Source organism: Lepisosteus oculatus, chromosome 21, assembly GCF_040954835.1.
Source record: "Lepisosteus oculatus isolate fLepOcu1 chromosome 21, fLepOcu1.hap2, whole genome shotgun sequence".
Classification (NCBI taxonomy): domain Eukaryota; kingdom Metazoa; phylum Chordata; class Actinopteri; order Semionotiformes; family Lepisosteidae; genus Lepisosteus; species Lepisosteus oculatus.
In genome coordinates, this window is record NC_090716.1 from 15,995,141 (window position 1) to 16,014,261 (window position 19,121).

At 41.0% G+C, this 19,121-nt stretch overlaps 1 protein-coding gene and 1 long non-coding RNA gene across 3 annotated transcripts in view; one reads left to right on the forward strand and one right to left on the reverse strand.

The window, feature by feature from the left end:
- Window positions 1-407: 407 nt before the first annotated feature.
- Window positions 408-2,117, reverse strand: c21h11orf96 (chromosome 21 C11orf96 homolog). The gene has a single exon (XM_015338051.2). The coding sequence runs from the start codon at window positions 1,744-1,746 to the stop codon at window positions 1,381-1,383; it is 366 nt and encodes a 121-aa protein (XP_015193537.1). The 5' UTR covers window positions 1,747-2,117; the 3' UTR covers window positions 408-1,380.
- A 1,909-nt stretch (window positions 2,118-4,026) lies between these two features.
- Window positions 4,027-19,121, forward strand: part of LOC138224455 (uncharacterized) — a 115,584-nt gene continuing 100,489 nt past the window's right edge. Inside the window, exons 1-3 of one of the 2 annotated variants that reach the window (XR_011182949.1) lie at window positions 4,027-4,387; window positions 9,244-9,321; window positions 15,356-17,542. This is a non-coding gene — a long non-coding RNA (uncharacterized lncRNA). Of the gene's footprint in view, window positions 4,388-9,243; window positions 9,322-15,355; window positions 17,543-19,121 lie in introns of those variants that run through there. The other variant, XR_011182950.1, reaches the window with a different exon arrangement.

Consider the following 19,121-nt stretch of genomic DNA (forward strand, 5'->3'; position numbering starts at 1 on the left):
CCACAGAGAAACAAAGCACCACCAACCAGTCTCTCCTGGGTCTGTCTGAACACAGAAAGTTGATCATGTTCCCAGTTTGTGGTTGAATGTTATTTGCACCACATGCAGCATTTACTGTATCACGTCCCTCCCGAAACACTGGAAGGGTCAGTGTAGGGCCAGAATTTCCAGACCTCAAGAACAGAGTGTGGAAGTGAATGTAAAGCACTTTGTATTTATTTGTATTAAAACAATTTTATTGAAATTTAAGAAAACTTTAATTGCCCAAGAGGAAAAGTGAAAATACTTCTTTTATGGACACATTCACTTCAATACTGTGTCTCATCACCAAGTACTTGGTTGTGTGACCAAGCCTCACCCAGACAAAATGTTAAAGCAAGCTACAATCAATATGCCAGACAACTTCATTTGTTTTCAGTTATTTATTACAGTAAATAAGAAAGCTCCAGCTTTACAAATCTCTCAGAATTTCATTTGTGAAAAACAGTAAAAAGTTCTCAACCTACAAGTGATTTAGAAACAAAAAAAGATATTTCTTCCATTTCCATATCAAAAAGTTCCTCTATTAAATAAATAATTGTAGAATTTGACAAGCATACACAGTAAACTTGCAGTTCAGTTTTCTTCTCTCAGATACAAAAATAAGGAGATGGGGTTAAACGCTTCGTTGCAGAGAGCTGGACCCCTGCCAGTTCTGTTCTGTGTTTGGAAGTGAAAGTCCCTTTGCCTAGAAGGATTGAATTTGCCTTGCTGGCATGTATCCCTCTCTGCTTTCTGAGCATTAAACAGCTGTAACCTATATTAAACCCCTTCATAAATAAGCAAGACGTTGCTTAAAACACACTACACAATTCAAGTCTCGAGTCCTCTGGGCCACTGATAACTTGCTCGTGTGGCGTCTACTCCTTCAGTCTTCCCAGTGGCTTCAACAACCTACTGCTCGTCGCAGGACACATCCTGCTGGACAGTCCTGTGACTATCTTTCATATAAAAAAAGACATTTTTCTTTAATCTTATAAAAGAAAGCAACTATGGAATTAAACCTTTCCCATCACCATTAAAGATAGGCTTGCAGTGTCCTTCCCCCATGCTATAGCGATGTGCTGCACTTTGTCATGAGTTCAATTCTCTACACTGTGCTCCCTATGCTTTCTACCAGCCTATACTAAACCTCAGGAAGTTTATAATGCATCAAATGCATACAGAGCTACATATATATATAAATGTGTTTATATATATAAATTAGAAATAAATACGAATGCATATACATACATAGAGCAGTTTTGTTCTAGATATTTGGCAAAGAAAAGTTTAAGTGGAGTCAGGCTTCAGTATGAAGCAGCAGTGAGCCCCAGGGCCAGACGGGGCGCTGGCCGGGCTTCACTGCGCGGAGTCCGAGTCGCTGGAGTCCAGGCTGCCCTGCATGGCCGAGGCCGCCACCCAGCCGCGCGCACCCTGCAGGTTCTGGGTGCTGCGCCGCAGGCTCTCCAGCGACTGCAGGAAGGACTTGCGCGCCTTCTCCTCCTCCAGCGGCGAGGCGCCTTCCTCCTCCACCTCGGCGATCTCCGCGAACGTCACCGGCTGGGTCTTGAAGCGTGACTGGCGGGGGCGCCGCAGGCGGCTCTTGCCCCGGGCTGGGGCTTTGGGCACGGGCAGCTGCTGGGGGAACTCCTCCATGGCCGCTGCCAGCAGGTGAGCGGGAATCATTGTCTGGAACCCGCCGACTTCCAGGTGCCTGGTTGCCATGGTCTGTACTGGACGCTCAGACTCCTCGGTTACAGCTTCACCAGCTTCAGAGCTCCTCCGAACCCAGAGCTCCCACAGGCTATCCGCAAGCTGAGAAAGCAGGAGACAGTTCAGCCTGGCCTGCAGCAGAAACGAGCTTGGATTCTGACAGCCCCTGTTTTAAATTCCAATCCCAGGCAGCGCTCCGACTTGAAGGTCCTGGCACACGTGGATCAGCTCCTCTCCCGGCTGCAGCTCCTCTCCGTGAGCTTGTCTGTCAGCTGCGCTGCTGAAGCACTGTGGATGTGTTGTGAGATCAGATTGCTGCTGGCTCAGATCTCCGTCTGTCTCTCTCTCTCTCTCTCCCCGTCTCCGTCTCGTTCTGAACTCGGGCAGGCAAGAGGAGATTTATATAGCCCTCTGCTGCCCACTCAAGAGCAGGCTCCCTTTGCCACTCCCTCTCCGCAGTCACAGTTCCGGCTTCCATACCAATCCTCCGGAATCAGCCCCTGAAATAGTCGGCTGTGATGATGAGAGCTGAGAGACCGTGACTAGGAGTCACCCCCCAGCACTGCAGTAGGAACTCCCCTCGTGAATACACCAGCTCACACACACTTGCAGACAAACTGGGAAATCGGATGAGAGGCGTGGGTGTGCTGCTTCAAGAAGCAGGAGCTGCTGACTTCCGGCTAAAGCCGAGGAACTGAGAGAAGCTGCATGCTTATAGCCAATACTGAAGAAGCACACACCGGCACGGTCAAGATGCAAACAAGATTTAATGCAGTGAGTTTCGTAAGTTAGCTGGCTTATACAGCTATATTGTGTAAGGGGTGCACACATACAAAGGAGACTATCGTGCACAGGTTCCATGGACGATGAGAGTGCACAACAGGCTGCCCAGCTGGGGAACCTGCTGCTTCCTCAGTCTACTGAAAACTGAGGACATGCTCTCATGCCCCCATCATCCTGTTTGCATATTGACTGAACTTCATCCTCCACAGTACGGTTGTCATGATAATTGCATATGCAAATGTACACAGAAGCACCCTACATATAAAACATTTCCATCTTTCAATCAAAATACTTCAAATACAAATGAGGACTTTGGAGTGTTTTATATGCAGTGATCGTTTTCAAATGAATACACAGGTGCCTGGTTCAAGCACACAAACATTTGGCTGAAGACCAGACCTGGAAGCCTCACAGACAGCAGTGACATGAGAAATGCGAACATTGAAGATCTCAGACTTTGTGCTCAACAACTTGGGAAAACTGGGCTTTTGGAGTGGAGCCTATTTATCCCAGTGAGCTCTCTCTTTCATGTAATCCAAACTCCTAATTGTTACTTCTGTTATTGAACGGGTTAATCTACTAAATAAAAGTAGCTGATGTTATTTGTTAGGAGACTTCTGCTTATTAAAATCTTAAAATCAACAGCTTTTTAGTAAGTTTTAAAATATCAAAGACATGGTTCTGAGGTTCATGATTGGGATGTTTTAGGGTTACAGGATCAGGTGAGTGTCTACAGAACAAATTGTTCATGTACTGTAATTTGAGAAACTAACTTTTGTTCTTGAATACTTAGTCAGCATTTGTGCAGTGTTCATTACAACAGAATAGAGGAGAAATACTAAAGCCTCAGTTCACAGGGAATAATACAGACTGTTAAATACACAGCACAATCTGAAACCTACTGTTGATACTCTTTGGCAAAAGCAACCGCAGATTCAATTGCATCACAGTCTGTCCTATCCTAATGTGATGCTTACTGGAAGTCCGAATATAGTATTGCAGATCCATGTAGTCAACACTTTGCAGAAGTTCAAAACAAAAACAGCTACAGTATCTGTGTATTGAACATCCACCCTGACCCAGTCAAGGTAGAATTTCAGGTTTTTACACAGAATTATTTATTTTTTTGTTTACAACAAATCAGCTCTTTTTCAACCAAAACAAAGTGGTTGACAAAAAAAAACGGATGACCAGTGACTGGTCACACTCCACTGAACCCGTCAGAACTCTTCGTTAAGAAACTCATCAGACCCTCAGAAACCCCCTTTCCTCAAGCCGCAGTCATGTTGCTAGGGCAGGGAGTCCTAGGTGGGGAGATCATCTGTTCTATATTTGGGACCGGGGTCTCTCCGTCATTCCAGGTTCGTGTGTCAGCGCATGACGTGCCGATTTCGTTTCGGTTTCCCGACTCGGTAACAGGTGGCCTGGGCGTGAGCCAAGGACAGCGGCGCAGCCCCTTCTATTCTGGGTACAAAACGGGCACAAACACACATCGCAGCTTCCCAGCTTAGGCTGATGTAGCCTTACAGAAAAGGGACGGCTAAACAACAGAAAGAGGCTATGATTAGCGAGACTGGAATCATCTTCACAAGTCCTATATTTAAAGGATAATCCTCACACATTCTGTTTTTATACTCAGCGGTTGCTGAGATGGTTTTGGGTTCATTAAATGTTAGAGGCAACACCTCAATTAGCTCACCAATTATGAGGTAACCAGAGACCACCAGTCTTATTTGACATGACCTGGGTCAGATTATAACCCAGATACCACAGAATTGAGAAAGTAAAGCAGCTGGAAGAATCACTACCTGGGTCAAATAGCGCAAGGTTTCTTTCTCATCTAATTGGGGGAGACAGGCAAGGACACAGGGTGAGTAATATTGTTATTATATAACAGGCCTGAAGAGCAGAGCATTAGCAAGTACAGCCAGATTGTGCACAACATGTATTCTTCAATCTCAGCTGCAGAATGTCATACAATTCAAAATCAGCTCTAGAATGTAGTTGCTCTACTTTGTGATCGGTGTTGTGTAGCACACATATTAATGTCGGTGACAAAGCTGCCAGTTTTAAGGGTTTCTCATTTTAAATTGATCACAGGAGGAGAGCTAAGGCAAACGATGAGCACTGTTTTCTGAGTCAACTGATTTACCCTCCTCACTACCAATTTGTCAGAATGTGGTAGCATAATCCCTAAGAATTAAACAGCAAGTTTAGCAAGAAACTGTGACAAGCAATGTATTTTGGGGACCTATAGAGTCACAATCAGAGAGGAGCAACAATGTATCGAATAAAAGTCAGACTTATCAGTCATAAGTGTTAAAAAATGTATTACTTATATAAGATTTAGTACTGTATGAACCTGCTAAATTATAATAGTATAATATTTAGTATTACGTGGAGCCCAACACTTACAGAAAATACCATATATTTTACCATATATACAAACCACTTAGAATGCTTAGAAAACAGCAAAATCACATAGAAATGTCTCGAAACAAAGAACGTCCACTTAAACTCCAACAGCATAGTCAGTGCTGAATCATAACCTTTAATAGGGTTGAGGAGTTATGGGTGATACATTCTGCTGCATAACAAGTTAGGATGACCTACAGTATATGGGAGGTGATGTCTTCATGAAGTCAGAATCTGAGGCATTCATAGCTGCACAAAGTTTGTCATCTAAAATGTCTTGAGTGATTACTCCACATCTATTTAGAGGTTAGTAAGACAGGGCAACAAGATGGGATTTCTGCTGAAGAAAGGATCTTCTGTGTCAAGTATTACATTTCATTCTTCACCGCATCTCTTTAAATCAGCAGCAGATTAAGGCAACGAAGATGGGATAAACCTGTCCAGTTAAATTTTAATTGAATCAGTTTAACACTCCGAGATGAAGAGCCGTTAATGGAAAACTGCTGGATTCTGGATTCCAAGGAAAAGATTTGTTACAGAGTTCAAGTTACAGAATTTCCATAAACTCACATTTCCTTTTGTAGGCACCACAAACTACTACAGTAGAAACAAACAACAATTCAAAGTATGCTTAAGACCCAGACTGCACACCAGTTTATACTGTATTTTCTACAAAAATGATTATGATGAAGTGAACATTTTGCAATATACAATCAAATATATAATATGCGAGTTACATATTTAACAGCTCTAAGTGATGTTAATGTTGGACACTTTCTGGTCCAGATTTTAAACACTCTGTACTTCTTTTCCTGAAGTACCTGATATGCCCAGTTTGCCACTCTGTAAGAGTCCTCTGTATCTACAAACAGAGGATCTGCTCTTGGGCACATGTTCCTATGGTTGAAATCCCTGAATAAAAGATTAATAATCACACTGGTGATTATGCCACTTAACTGTCTACAGAAATTAACAATCACACCCTTCATTGCTAAAATCTGCAAACTCTGGGGATGTGTTCTGATGATCCTGTATGCATTCAGACTTAATTCATTTAAGATGTGTCTCATTTAAACATGTCTGAAGACTGGAAACTGAATGCAACTTTGCTTAAAAACACTGTTTAAAATCTAAAGTTTTTAACTCCTGCCTGAGAGGAAATTAAAATTGGTTACCAACCAGAACTGGCCATTCTGTTAACCTACTGTGGATTAATAAAATACCAGTATGCTAATGTTCTTATGCAGCTGTTTCTTGATAAAAAAGCATCTGGATATAAGCTCAGATAGCAGAGCTTGGTACATTGTCAGAGAGACTCATAAGCCTTTGGGGAAAAAAAAAGTCCTCTGTTCTCAATTCTCAATATACTTCCGTGTAATTTCCACTAGTGCTTATGTTTGTCGGTTCTGAAGAAGATCTGGGGGTTGGCCTTGTCAATGCCTAGAATCTCGATAATTTTCTGGAACATTGATTTGCAATCAGATCGATCTATTCATTCTAAATTTGTACTGTTGATCCATACAAGTTTAAGGATCAGGACTTTTCTTGGTCTGTTTACAAAAGAAACAAAACTAACTTGCGTAGAAGTGGAGGGATGTACTAATTCAGACAGTCTTAAAAGGGTGCAAAACTCATTTCGCAGTTACAGAGAATATCCCCTACAGAATGAAACTGGTGTTTATGCATCATTTCAGATAGCACTTTTCCCACATTAGGGTCCCAAAGCACCGCACATACAGAATGGCACCATGTTCATCCACCACAGCTGTGTGAGACAGGGCTGTCGTCACACGACGACGACCATGACTCAGCAAATCAGTTAAGAACTGGAATTAAGTAGCAAATATATACAGGTCGAACCCATCGTGCCGACTTAGAGTGCAATTCAGCCAGGACACCCCATCTTCAAACAGCCTCATGGGATCTTCAAAGAGTAAGTAGTCAGGACCTCGGCACATGAAATTTTTGTCAGCAGCAATAAACAATAAGATTCTCCATCGCCAAATCTCCAAACTTTGGGAATGTACTCTACTGTATTCTGAAGATTCTGCATTCAAGCTCAATTCATCCATGACTTGTGTCCTGGTCTGTGAAGTGCTTTGAGATGTTGGAAAGTAAAGGCACTATATAAAATTGCCTTTTCCATTGCTCTTGATCTTATTACTATAAAATAAAGGTTTGTTGATACAGCCTCACCTGATTCAATCTAATAAGGCTTTTAGTTTTATGGGAGAGCACAACACAGTTTGTGCACTTGGAGATGTGCTTCTCCGCCTTTGTACTCAAGTCAAAGCTAAAATGGAACAAACGAAATGCAAAGGAAAAAAAAAGGCTTTGCAGCTAATGAACATTACTACTGACATTTCACTGTTACCTTATGCTTTTATGTTACAAAGGACAAAGAACATTATTTTAAGGAAGCAAAAAGAATTCAACCAATGAGAGACTGACATATTTCAGCAACAGAAAAAGAGCTAATCCAGGGATAATAGTGGCCTGCCCACCAGCTGGGGAGGGGTTGCCATAACAACAAGAAATGTCAGAGAAAAAATTCTCAGACTGCAATCTGTAAACACAAACACGGAAAGAGAATACATACACATATAAGGTTGCTTTGTGGTGAGACAACACAAAAAATAGCCTGGGCATCTCGCTTGGTCTTTACTGTACTGTATACATAGAAAATTCCTTCCAAATCGGTTGGTGAACATCTTTATTTATAGGGAGCAACAGACTTTCAGATAAGAGTTTTCAAGACAAGCAATAAAGATAAAAAAGTGAGGTGTATGATGATCATGGGAGCCGAGTATAAAGTTACATAAATAAAGGTTGTTACAAAAATCTGAATCTATTAATTTAAATATGAATCAATCTCACCCCGTCCACTTCTTCAAAAGAAATAAATAGCAATGAATTCAACGAAAACATTGACTTTGTTATAGGGGCCCCACGCCCCCAAACATGAACACCCAATGAACTTTCACTTGTCTTGTTTTATTTCAATATGTTTTCATCTCCCATTGTGTGTTGCAAACATTTTTTTTTCTTCTGGGTTACAGTTTTCAATACTAAAAAGCGTGAAGGTAAAGATGTTTTAGGAAAAGTAAGAGAGCAGTGTCAACACTGAAATAGATTAAGAGACCTAAGCATCACATCCACACTGGTACTCCTCCCAGACAACACAGTCCTGAGGCTCACTCAGAGCTCTGCAGATGTTAATGTGTTCTGTATACAGTACGTACTTTTCCAAATTGATATATTTGCATATTTACAGATCAGTCAACACTACACCCCTCAAGGCAATTTTTAAAAGCAGTAGAGTATATAACTAAAGAGAGACAAACATAAGAAATGTTTATATTGTGGGGAACAACTAAACATTGTTACTCTCAACTCTAGGTACATCTGCTGTTCAAGTACCTCAGTTCAAATGATCTATTAGCCTGTGTGTTTATGTTGAATCTGAGGATCCATGTTCAAGTAAAACCATGCTTGGATATTAAATGATGCACATTTATCCCGACTAACCCACAAATACCTTTGTGTTTTTCTCTAAATTTTTTCACTCTAAATCTGCCATCCTCTGCAGCAAAGAATAGGACCCTCAGCCTAAAACAGCCAGCATTAGTCTAGAGTCTGTCTAAGAGGTTGCCTCAGACCATCTCAGCCACTGTAAACAAGAGACTTGTCAGTCACATACTGCCTGGCAGCACGCCTGCAAGGAAGAGCTGGATTTCCCCAGTCGCTCACAGGGACTCAGACAGCCCTGAAGACACGCACTGCTATTTTGCCCTACTGGCTGGTGAAGGGGTCACCCTCTCGCGACGTCCCCGGTCTGCAAGCTCATGGGAGTCCAAGTGGCCATCTAGTCCTCAAGTACCTATCATTGTCTTACAGCGCCAGCCCCATCCCCCATCCCCTAAAGGGATTCAAAGGTCCTTTCTTCCTCAGATCCAGAGCACCTTTTGCTTATGTACAGTGGCCTTCGAAGAGAAGTGCAGAATGATTTACAAACACCTAAATGAAACGTCTCCAAAACCCTGTGGAAGTATATGGTGAATTATAGTAGTTATGCTTTTTCTAAAATATGACCTTATCCTCCATGCCCAGTTCCTTAACTTTATTATACATGCCTGTCAGACTCACTGTATGCTTACGTGTACTTTGTAGTCTTAGGAACACAGCATCATCCGATTATATTTCAAATCGGAGCTCAAACACACTCAGAAGAGTAGTGCACAACTGGCCAAGCTGTGTCAAAGACACATGATCCTTAGTACTGCAACTTAAAATTCTTTACTTTTTGTACAGCAGTGACACCTATGACACCTTAGATGCCTGCGAGAACACCATGACAGTCGGTGAAAACCACAAGTGACACCAAACCAGGTGAGTGTGTTAGAGAGGGGCATGAACACATCTTTTAACCACCCTCCATGCACAGGACGGGGAATTGATAACAGCTGGCAATTCCAAATCCGAAGGCTATAATAACTGATGTTTCATTTCAATTAAAAATCATATAGATATCCCACATTCTAATATAAATTGAACCTCTTTTGCAAAGTAGAGGGGTGGACGGAGGTGACTAAAAACCCAACCTAGGGTAAGAGAGAGTTCAGTGCCCATATTGACTGGAACTTGCGTCAGGGCTGTTTGGTACAAAGTCAGACATACTGGTATTGTAGATATAAATGACAGGGCTTCCTGGGCATGCTGACAGACAAGTCTTGCTATTTCAGCACAGTTACTGTAGCTACCAAGATGTTCATACCACTGAAATACCAAACACTCTTGTCAGAGCTAAGTGCAGTCCTTAATGGGAGAACTCAGTCCAATGTCAATCTCTGTAGAACAATGCATACTTAGTTTCCAAAATACTGTGTGTTTCCAAGGAGGGATAAAGAGGAGAAAAAAGTATGGTCTCAGAACCTTGAACATAAAAAAGGAACAGAATTAAAGTAAGTGGCCTAAGCAAAGTCCAATAAAAAAAGAAATCTGTGGCAAAACTTGTACATAACTCTCCATCATCAATCCCCACCTGACTTGACAGAACTTGAGCAAGTTTGCAAAAAATAAGTGAAAATTGTACCATCTTGATGTGTGAAGCATGTAGACTTAATCAAAAAAGCTTGATAAACAATGATCAAATCAACATTTTAGATTTTTTTTTCCCCAAAGTTGGAAGACATTTAAACCATAAAAGTATTCAGTTTGACCAGTCCAGTCATGCTCTAAAAATATTCACTTTAAAAAGTGTAGATATTATTCCAGTTCAGCAAAATAGGATATCACCGGAAAGGAGTGAATAAACTACAGTGGCTCATGAAAGTAATTGCAACTATAGAATATACAACTTTTTTATTCCTTCGCAAGTTTAGCAATGGAGTTTTAAAACGTTCATTCCATCCAACTCCTCCAGCTGTAGCACTTTTTACGCTGTTTACTTCTTTTGGAATGTCAATGTCTTTCAAGATCAAGACGTTCTGCCAATATGCTAGTAGAGGTTTAATAACTTTTACAATAACTTGTACTAATAATCACATACTTTAATTCCCTACAGTAGCACCTACTTTCTGCTATATAGAAATAAGTCATTGTGCAATATTGAAAACCCATGAGAAAGAACCTGAAAATATTTTTTAAAAATACACAGTTTTTCACAGTTCTAACATTTTTCATTCAGAATTAAGATTTCTGAGGATTAGGCATGATCAGAGCACCATCTCGTTGGTGCCTTCATACAAGAAACAAGATCCTCTCTAAGTCCTTATATCTCACATCTTTAGGATGTCTCCTGATAGATCAAAACTGAAATAGAGGTAAACCTGTTCCACTCAGCTGGTTTGTATACAGCAGCTTGCCAAAGGAAAGTGTGTGCTGCTGCATTAGGAGGAAAGCTTTTCTGACTGAGTGGCCTGACCTGAAAGCCATGCAGAGTGCTAGCAGGTGGGGCTGCCAGCAGAAGAGAAACAAACTGTTTACAAGGGATCTTGCAAAGTGAGAGGACGTCTCTCTATCCAAGCCCTAACCAGAATGGCCTGTTAGTGTGATCAACAGGACTTGAGCAAAATGCTTTTCTTTTTCCCTTAAAAAGAGGAGGGGAAACAGAACAAGAGCTGCTGTGTTATGGGTGTCCTGTACAGAAATAATCTGAGATAGCTCTGTAAAATCTGACAACAGAATGTTGTATTGCCTCATAGATTGATCGTTCAAAACCATCAACCAGAATCAGTTTTCAGTTTTCTTAAATACAAGTTTTATCTGCACTTTTGCCTTGGATTCCGGGCAGAAACCCTAACTGAAACAGAAGAACTAAATGCCATGGAAAAGACTGCTTCAGACGTTCCCAAGTTTACTTGAAATCAATAATTCATCAGCCATCTAGCTTCACGGTTCTTTTCCAATTAAGCGCAGTACTTGTGCACTATGTCAGCAACACCTTCCCAGGAAAGGCCTGGCATATCCACCCCACAATGTTCTGGAGAATAGTGAGAAGTCACATGACTGTGTGCCAGGAAAGCAGTTCAGAGAACTCTAGCTGCTGGTCACTAATTTGCATTTTATCATTTTTTTCTGTGTAAGTGAGCCATTTGAGACATTGGGGGCTCAAAGCTATGTTTTGTTTTCTGCCTTCTTCCTTCTCAAAGAATGTGATTCTTCTAAAACAACTAAAATGGCCACCCAGCTCATGATGTCAGTTATATAATGAAGAAACAACAGGACTTAAACTGCCAGATGGCAACTATTCAGCAACTGAGACTGAAATTGAACCTGCCCTCAAGTGAACAAACCAAGCATCATTGGTCACACAGCTCCCAATCAATCAATATCTACATTGTGCATTCCTAGAGGAAACTGAGCGAGATTATCTGATGGATTCTTGAAAACAAACAGGCACACAGAAAATATGGTGACTGCTCTTCTGTAGGCTGCGATTCACCCAAAGTGTTTGAATATAAACTTCCTCTGCATACTGTCAGAGGACATTTAGAACATCGAGATTTCATTTCTGTCACTGTCAGCCTTTCCCTATCTCACTCGGCAGCTGCTAATAAAAGTGTACTTTATTCTTCAACTCATTTATTCCTCCTTGACCGTATGCAGGTAACCTTCTCCCACTATATACTTGGGTCTCATCTTAACACACCAACAGGTCTGTAGATTTTCTAATAAGAATTCAGCAAGGTGGTTAAAGAATTTACTTTTAATCCAGAGGCAACTATATTTTTGCCTCCCCAGCTCTTTTTTATGTGGTACAATGCCAACACACTGCTTGCTGTCACAGCATCATGGCAATGTGGACAGATTTGTGCTGATGAGCCCCAACCCAGTTAGAAATTGTAATGCTGCACTGTTACAGAATGGGACATTTCAAGCAAAATTGGATTAGTCTCTGGATTTAACTCATGGTTTACACAATTACTGCATCACTGCATTCTATGGGATTTGAATTTGATTTGCACTTGGGATTGGGAGAGGAGAGTATTGTACAGCTAATCTGATTACCTCACTTCTGCTCCAGTTAGCAGCACATGACCTGAAGACAACCTTCATGTAAGGGCGCTTGCTTATGCAAGTAAGTACTTTCAAAAACACAGAAAAGTTTACTCAAATGCACATTTAATCTCTTACTGCACAATTTTAAAACTGGGTAAGGTTTATCAAAGCATTACCCAATAGGTCCAGGCTATTACAGAAAACTAATGTCATTCAATCCCTATAGCCTTGGCTTTTCTAAAATTTCTAATAAATCATTTTAATAAACAATTTCAGTGGTTCCCAGTACTGGTCCTAGAGGAACACTGGGTCTTGTGGTGTTGGCTCCAGCTGAGATCATAGGCTAATCTGAGATTTGCTTTCAGCTTTTATAAATCCAATTTGACGTTTTAATAGGTGCCAAACCCGAGTTTTAGATCATACAGGTGTTGCCCATTTTGTTGTATTTTAGGTTTCTGCGGAAGGAAAAAATATGCTCATTGTGGACATGGCAGTCCATCATAAATTGAACCACTAGTAAGAGCAATTTTCTTAGAAATATCAGAAAGGATGTTGAAAAGAGGTTGCATATAGCCCTGTATGTTGAAGTTGGAAACCATTTTTTGACATTTAGGATTAACCAAAGTAAGTTCATCCACACTAGCAAGCACTAGAGAAAATTCAATTGGAATAAAAATCTCCCAAACTCACATCACTGAACAGTGTAAGACTTTCAGCAAGGACAGTTCCAAGGACCAACATACACTCCTGATGGCTGAAGTGAAGTCCAGGAGGCTTTATTCTATACCTTAGCAGATATTCTCAATTAAAAAAACAACACTTAAAATATACTGAACACATGCCTTATTACACCCATGTGAGAATGTGACCACCACTAATTTAATCAGATTACCAATTAGCACCCAGTGTGAGTATTTAAAAGAAACAGAGAGTTGCACTGACTAATAGTGGCAGGTCAGCTGTAAATATAGCCCCGTCCTAAGCTGGGCTTCCACAGACTGATTGCGAGTAAAGTCATTTTAAATAGCAGAAGTACACCTTCATAACAATTAAAAATATGTTTGCCGAAAAACAAATTTAAAGTGCTGTGTGTTAAAAGGATACTTTTCTTTAGGATAATAACATACTAATAAATCAAACCAGTATGGTCAAAAAGAAAAGCTTTTCCATTTCAGTTGGGTATTATTTGTCATATGAGTTGGGCTATATTGAAAGGCCTGTGATGGATTGACTTTGGGTGTCTGCCAAAGGGTGACACAGATATTTTGGGAGCTCTTCCAAGGAGACTGGTGAGCCTTAGTGAAGATGTCTGGGATGCTGCAGCATCCCTGTATAAAACCATCGTGGAGCAAGTCTGGAGCTGAATGCCGCAGGATAGAAATGGAACAAATACACAAAAAACCTTTAGAATGGGATCCTTCTCGCTGCTACAGCTACTGGTACGACATTCCTACACTGAGGACTGATCGTTTAACTTCATGGGGCTGAAACGAGGGAATCCTTCCATGTCTGTAGTTGGGGGTTTAATTACACTACACTGTTGGCACTCTCAATCTCTCTGAGTTTTGAAAGCCAGCCATTTTCCAATAGCAGTTAAAATGTCAGACAACAGACTCATTGTGCTTTCTTATGCCCAGTAGGCTCTCCACTTTATTTAGATGAACATACAACCTGAAAGAAGTAAACTAGCAGCTGGACTGGCTGGGAGTACACATCATGAACACAATGTTCTGAGCAGACTGTTGGCTTGAATAACTGCACATATTAGATTGATTTTATCTGTGCAAAATAATAATCAAGAACACCATTATGCGAGAAGGGCACATCCAGTATATTCCATTAAAAATAATGAGAGCTTTAACTTTTTTTACATTTACACTCCTCTCCACATTGTACTGTACTGTAGGTGTTTCGATGTCCAAGGCCTTATTCAGGAGTTTTTCATGCCAGATATAACCTTCAGGCAGACAGCAGGACATACAGTATAGTATATAGCTCATCACCATGAGTGCTAGGCTTACAAAATCACTACAAACTGATTCAGGATCTACACAAAGGTGTTTATAGAGATAAACACCTGAGAACATAAACCTGCTGTAAATCTGACAAGAGAAAAAAGAGCAAAACTCGTATACATTTTGCACACTACTGTATGCATTTTGGAAAGAATCAATGATTTAAAGCCAACTACCCTATTCTGACTGCTTTTTGTGTTAGTATTTAAGTGTAGCAGTCTGGTGGTGGGATGTCAGGATGATTAAATGAACAACTAAAAGATTTCCAGATGACATAAGCAATGTGAACTTACAGCTGTGCCAGCTTATTGTGGTCATGAATAATGTATGTTACACTTCGATTTCTATATCACTGACACTAACAAATTATTCTGCAATTTGTTAGACATTTTGACCATATTTTTAAACATACTGTATCTATATCCTGACAATACAATGTCACGTGATGAGACTGGGAACTGCAAGTGATTTGTGAGAAAGGCAACAGCCAATTAGATTAATCATAATAAAACTGATGTAGAGTTACTAAAATGCCTTCTGCAAAGTGCAGTAAGTAATGTTTTTAATATGTCAAGCAGTGCTATAGTTAATAAAGAACAGAGGCACCTGTGCTCAACCAGCTTTTCTTGCTAGAAAGTTGAGCCTAGTATAGGATTTTAAGAAGTGCAAGGTGCTGTCATAACAGGTCTTCACGAGAGAAATGGTGTCCTCCTGACCTTGGCTCAGCCTTACAGATTCACTGCAAAGAAACTAAATGTTATTGCTAACATATCAAGTACCTCAGCTGATTTAAGAGCTCCTGTTCTTGTCTCTTTGGTACATTCTATGCTCAGATGGTTTAGAAATATTAAAATGTGATTGAATGCCTGGACTGAGTGCAGTCTTGAAGGCCTCCAACTCTTTCGCAGGGCGGTGAAGGACCGAACCCAGCACTCTGCTGGAGCCAGAGGGGCCAGGGGCTGGAAACTGCCCTCTCTGCCCGAAGAGAGTAGCGACAAGAGAAACCTTATTTTTAACATTTCTGTACACCGATCCCTCAGCTGAATACGTTATCTGATGCATCCATTCCTCCATCCATTTTCTAACCTCTTTATCCAATAAAGGGTCACAGGGGAACCACAGCCTTTCTGATACAATAGTAATGAGTTTACCTGTAGGAGCTTTCAAACACACAGAGCTACAATCACTGGCCTCCTCTCTTCAGCTGGTATGTTCTCCTTACATGGAAGTAGAGCAAAGATAAAAGATAAAAAAATATCAGTTTGGAAAAAATATTTTTTACCATTCCATCCCATTTCACAAATGGCAGCATAATAAACATGCTAAAATGAACTCTTCCACTCGTGCCCAGTGACTGACAGATGGGAGGAATGATTGTTCAGCTGGGAGGTCACCAGTCCATCACAGGGCACACACAGACACACACACTCACACACCCTGGACAGGACACCAGTCCATCACAGGGAAGACACACACAAACATAGCCAAATACACCAGGGCCAGTTTTCCCAATATCCAATTAATCTTCCAGCATATATTTGGACCGTGGGAAGAAACCAGAGATAAAGAATGCATAGTACATTTACATTTTAATAAAACAGTATATTCAAGAGCCTTTCTGTCCACTAGCCCTTGACTTCAGCATGACAGAGAAAAATCTCACAGAAAAGTTTCTTCTGGGAATCCTGCAGAACTAAACACAAACTGTCTGGCAAACTATAAAAAGTCAGCTCAAACTGTTCTAGTTCAGCAAATTAGCTAATTTGTGTCCAATTTTGTACACAATTTGGACACTGTACTGCTATGAAAAAATGACTGTTACCTCTGTTTGGGGGAGAGTTTGTTTCTTGTGATTTAATGCTTGGCAGTAAAATTCAGAGTAAACTTCCCAGTATTGCCACTGCAGAGCTCGGCCATGTGTTCAATACTGACAGGTGTCCCAGAGGGAACCATTGTCCTGGCTCTGACCCAGCCAGAGCAGGAACATTTCAGAACACAGAGCACAGGGCTGCAGGAGTGTCTGCTACAGGCTGCACTCCCACTCCAACGCATTAGTCAGCACGCCCCAGCGTTACAGCCGGTTACATAACTTTATCATGAGGGCATTCTGTCCTCTTCTGAGGATTGAGTAGCAACAGAAATCAGAGTCAAGCATACCTAGAGCAGCTTCTCATTTAAAGGTCTTGCCACCCCCTTCTCCCTGGACAAAATAAATTAAATATCATCTGTAACTCTGACTGAGACAGCTCTGGATTTATAAATATATAAATGCACCACATCGGTCTTGACAAGTGAACTCTCAGCAGAGACGCCAGCTGTACTGAATGTCCTCTGTGTTCTGGCTTGCACAGATTAGGAGTACTCCTGAGATGCAAAGTATTGAAGGCACTGCATAACTTCCTTGAGCAAATCACATACATTTCTACGGTACTGTATATCATCAAAACGATTGACCTCAGAACACAACATTCTTTCAAAAGCAACACAGATCATATAAAACTGTTGAAGACTTTTGTGGCAGGATATGTGACAGCCCCTATCTTCAACCAAAGCTGTCCCAAGGATCTGCACAAACAGAAATTCATGAGGGCTGAAATAAAGTCCAGGAGACTTTGCTGTAGACCTTGTCAGGCATTTCCAATACAGAAAACAGCACTGTACTGAAACACATGCCTAATTACACTTATGTGGGAATGTGCAAGATCACCCTTCACCACTCATTTAATCAAATCGCCCTATGAACACCCAGTGTGACTATTTACAGGAAACAGAGATTGTACAGCTGCCCCAAGTGGCAGGTCAGCAGTACATATAACCCCATTTTAAGCTAGGCTGCCATAGAGTGATTGCAATTTAATTTAATTGTAATTTTTTGGTGTACAAGTACACATTGATAAATATTAAGATATATTGGCTAAATATAAGGATAAGGAATTGAATTTAATGTCTTAAATGGAAAAGCTGGTAGTCTCTAAATCATGACATCTCCCCCCTCACAGTGGCACTAACAACACCTAATTAAGTGTATAGATTACAGAAGGATGAGATTTGGAAATCCATCTGACAATCAATAAACACTGTATTTCTCTTTTTAACGATGTCAGGCACTTATTGTTATGCAGAAGGATTCCCCGCTGCCTAATAAAAATATTTGTGGCTGTTCTGAAAGTAACTTTAAAAATAGATTCCCAGAGAGCCTTAGCAGCATCATTACCGGTCCCATGAAGTCCTCAGCTGAATTACATGCCATAAAGGCTAACTGAAACTGAAGCCTGTACAATGATAAAACTGTTTAGCATGTGTGATGTTTAGCTTTTCTTTCTTTCCTATAACTAAAAAAATCCTGCCCACATCTATGGATGAGGCCTACAGGCTTGTCTCCAATTTCTCTCTGACTTTTGTGCAGGTCTTCCAAACTCTCACGGTGCTCCTCTACCTCTCTCAGGTGGCTCATACAGCTGTTATGACCCAGAGTGTTCATGATGATTTGCTCCGTGGTGTCTACTCTGCTGCCTTCTTCTGTGGTGGCCCAGGTTTTCAGCCCAGATGGTGACTTCCTCAAGGAGCCACCTCTCATGCCAACACAGTGTGTTAAAAAACATCTGTCCAAAAAGGCATGATGCATCTCCTATGAAAGTCGATTGGTGATATTTATGCCGTAAATATTCTTATTCAAATCTATGACCTTTAATAACACAAAGCCTAAAGCACAAAAAAACCTTGCAGTATGGAATTAAGGTTTCTTTGGGTTCCTCACAAGATGTTCTGTCCATCTGTCCATGCACATAAAGTGCTCAACATCAACATCTTTCATAATGAGACTTACAAGGTGCTGGACAATAAACCAAGGTCTACCCAAAACCAAGTATACAATAGGGCAAAGGACCCTTGTGCGAGCCAGTCTTTCCACACCAGATTGCCACATTTATAGTAGATGCTGACTTAGGGCCCTGAATGCACTGCAGCAAAACAACTCCATGGTCACTGCCTCCTGCAGTAAGCAGTCAGGTCTTGGGGACACCCTGAGAGCTGGCATCTGCTGGGCAGACCACGGTCATGACTCAAAACCCTCAACGCCAGAGACAAGCAAGAAAACTCCTTGGGGTTCCCCCAGGATGTCCCTCATGGAGTATCTAAGAAGACAGTAGTGTATTTGTGTGCATGCCAGGATCGAGTTTAAGTATAATATCAGGTGTCGTACAAACATTTAAAAATAGATATCAGAGCAGACTGCGACTGCTAACCAGTTCTCAGTAAGGTGATCATGTGCTCCCGTTGACGCATTGCAGAGCATTCTTCATCCAAAAGAAATCCAACGTGTACAGACCTCACGCCAGTACACGGTGTTCACAATTATTCACTTAATGCAACAGATAATGAACCAAAACATCTTCTTTTCCAAGTAAATCCTGCCTTTTGGCTTTGGTATTTCTCTGGTTGGAACTGATACTTGCTCCTCTAAAATGGAAAAGAACTCCAAGCCGTACTGGCCATCGTGTGAGACTTTTACTCTTTTGTCTGCTTATCTCATTTAAATGATCCTGTAGGATTAAGATCTTGAATCGCTACTGAACCAATTACTGTTTTGCTATAGGAGCTGATTCTCAGAGCACATACAGGATGTCACTTGTTTTTGGCCTTCACCTTCCAGCTTTCTAATGCATATCACAGAGG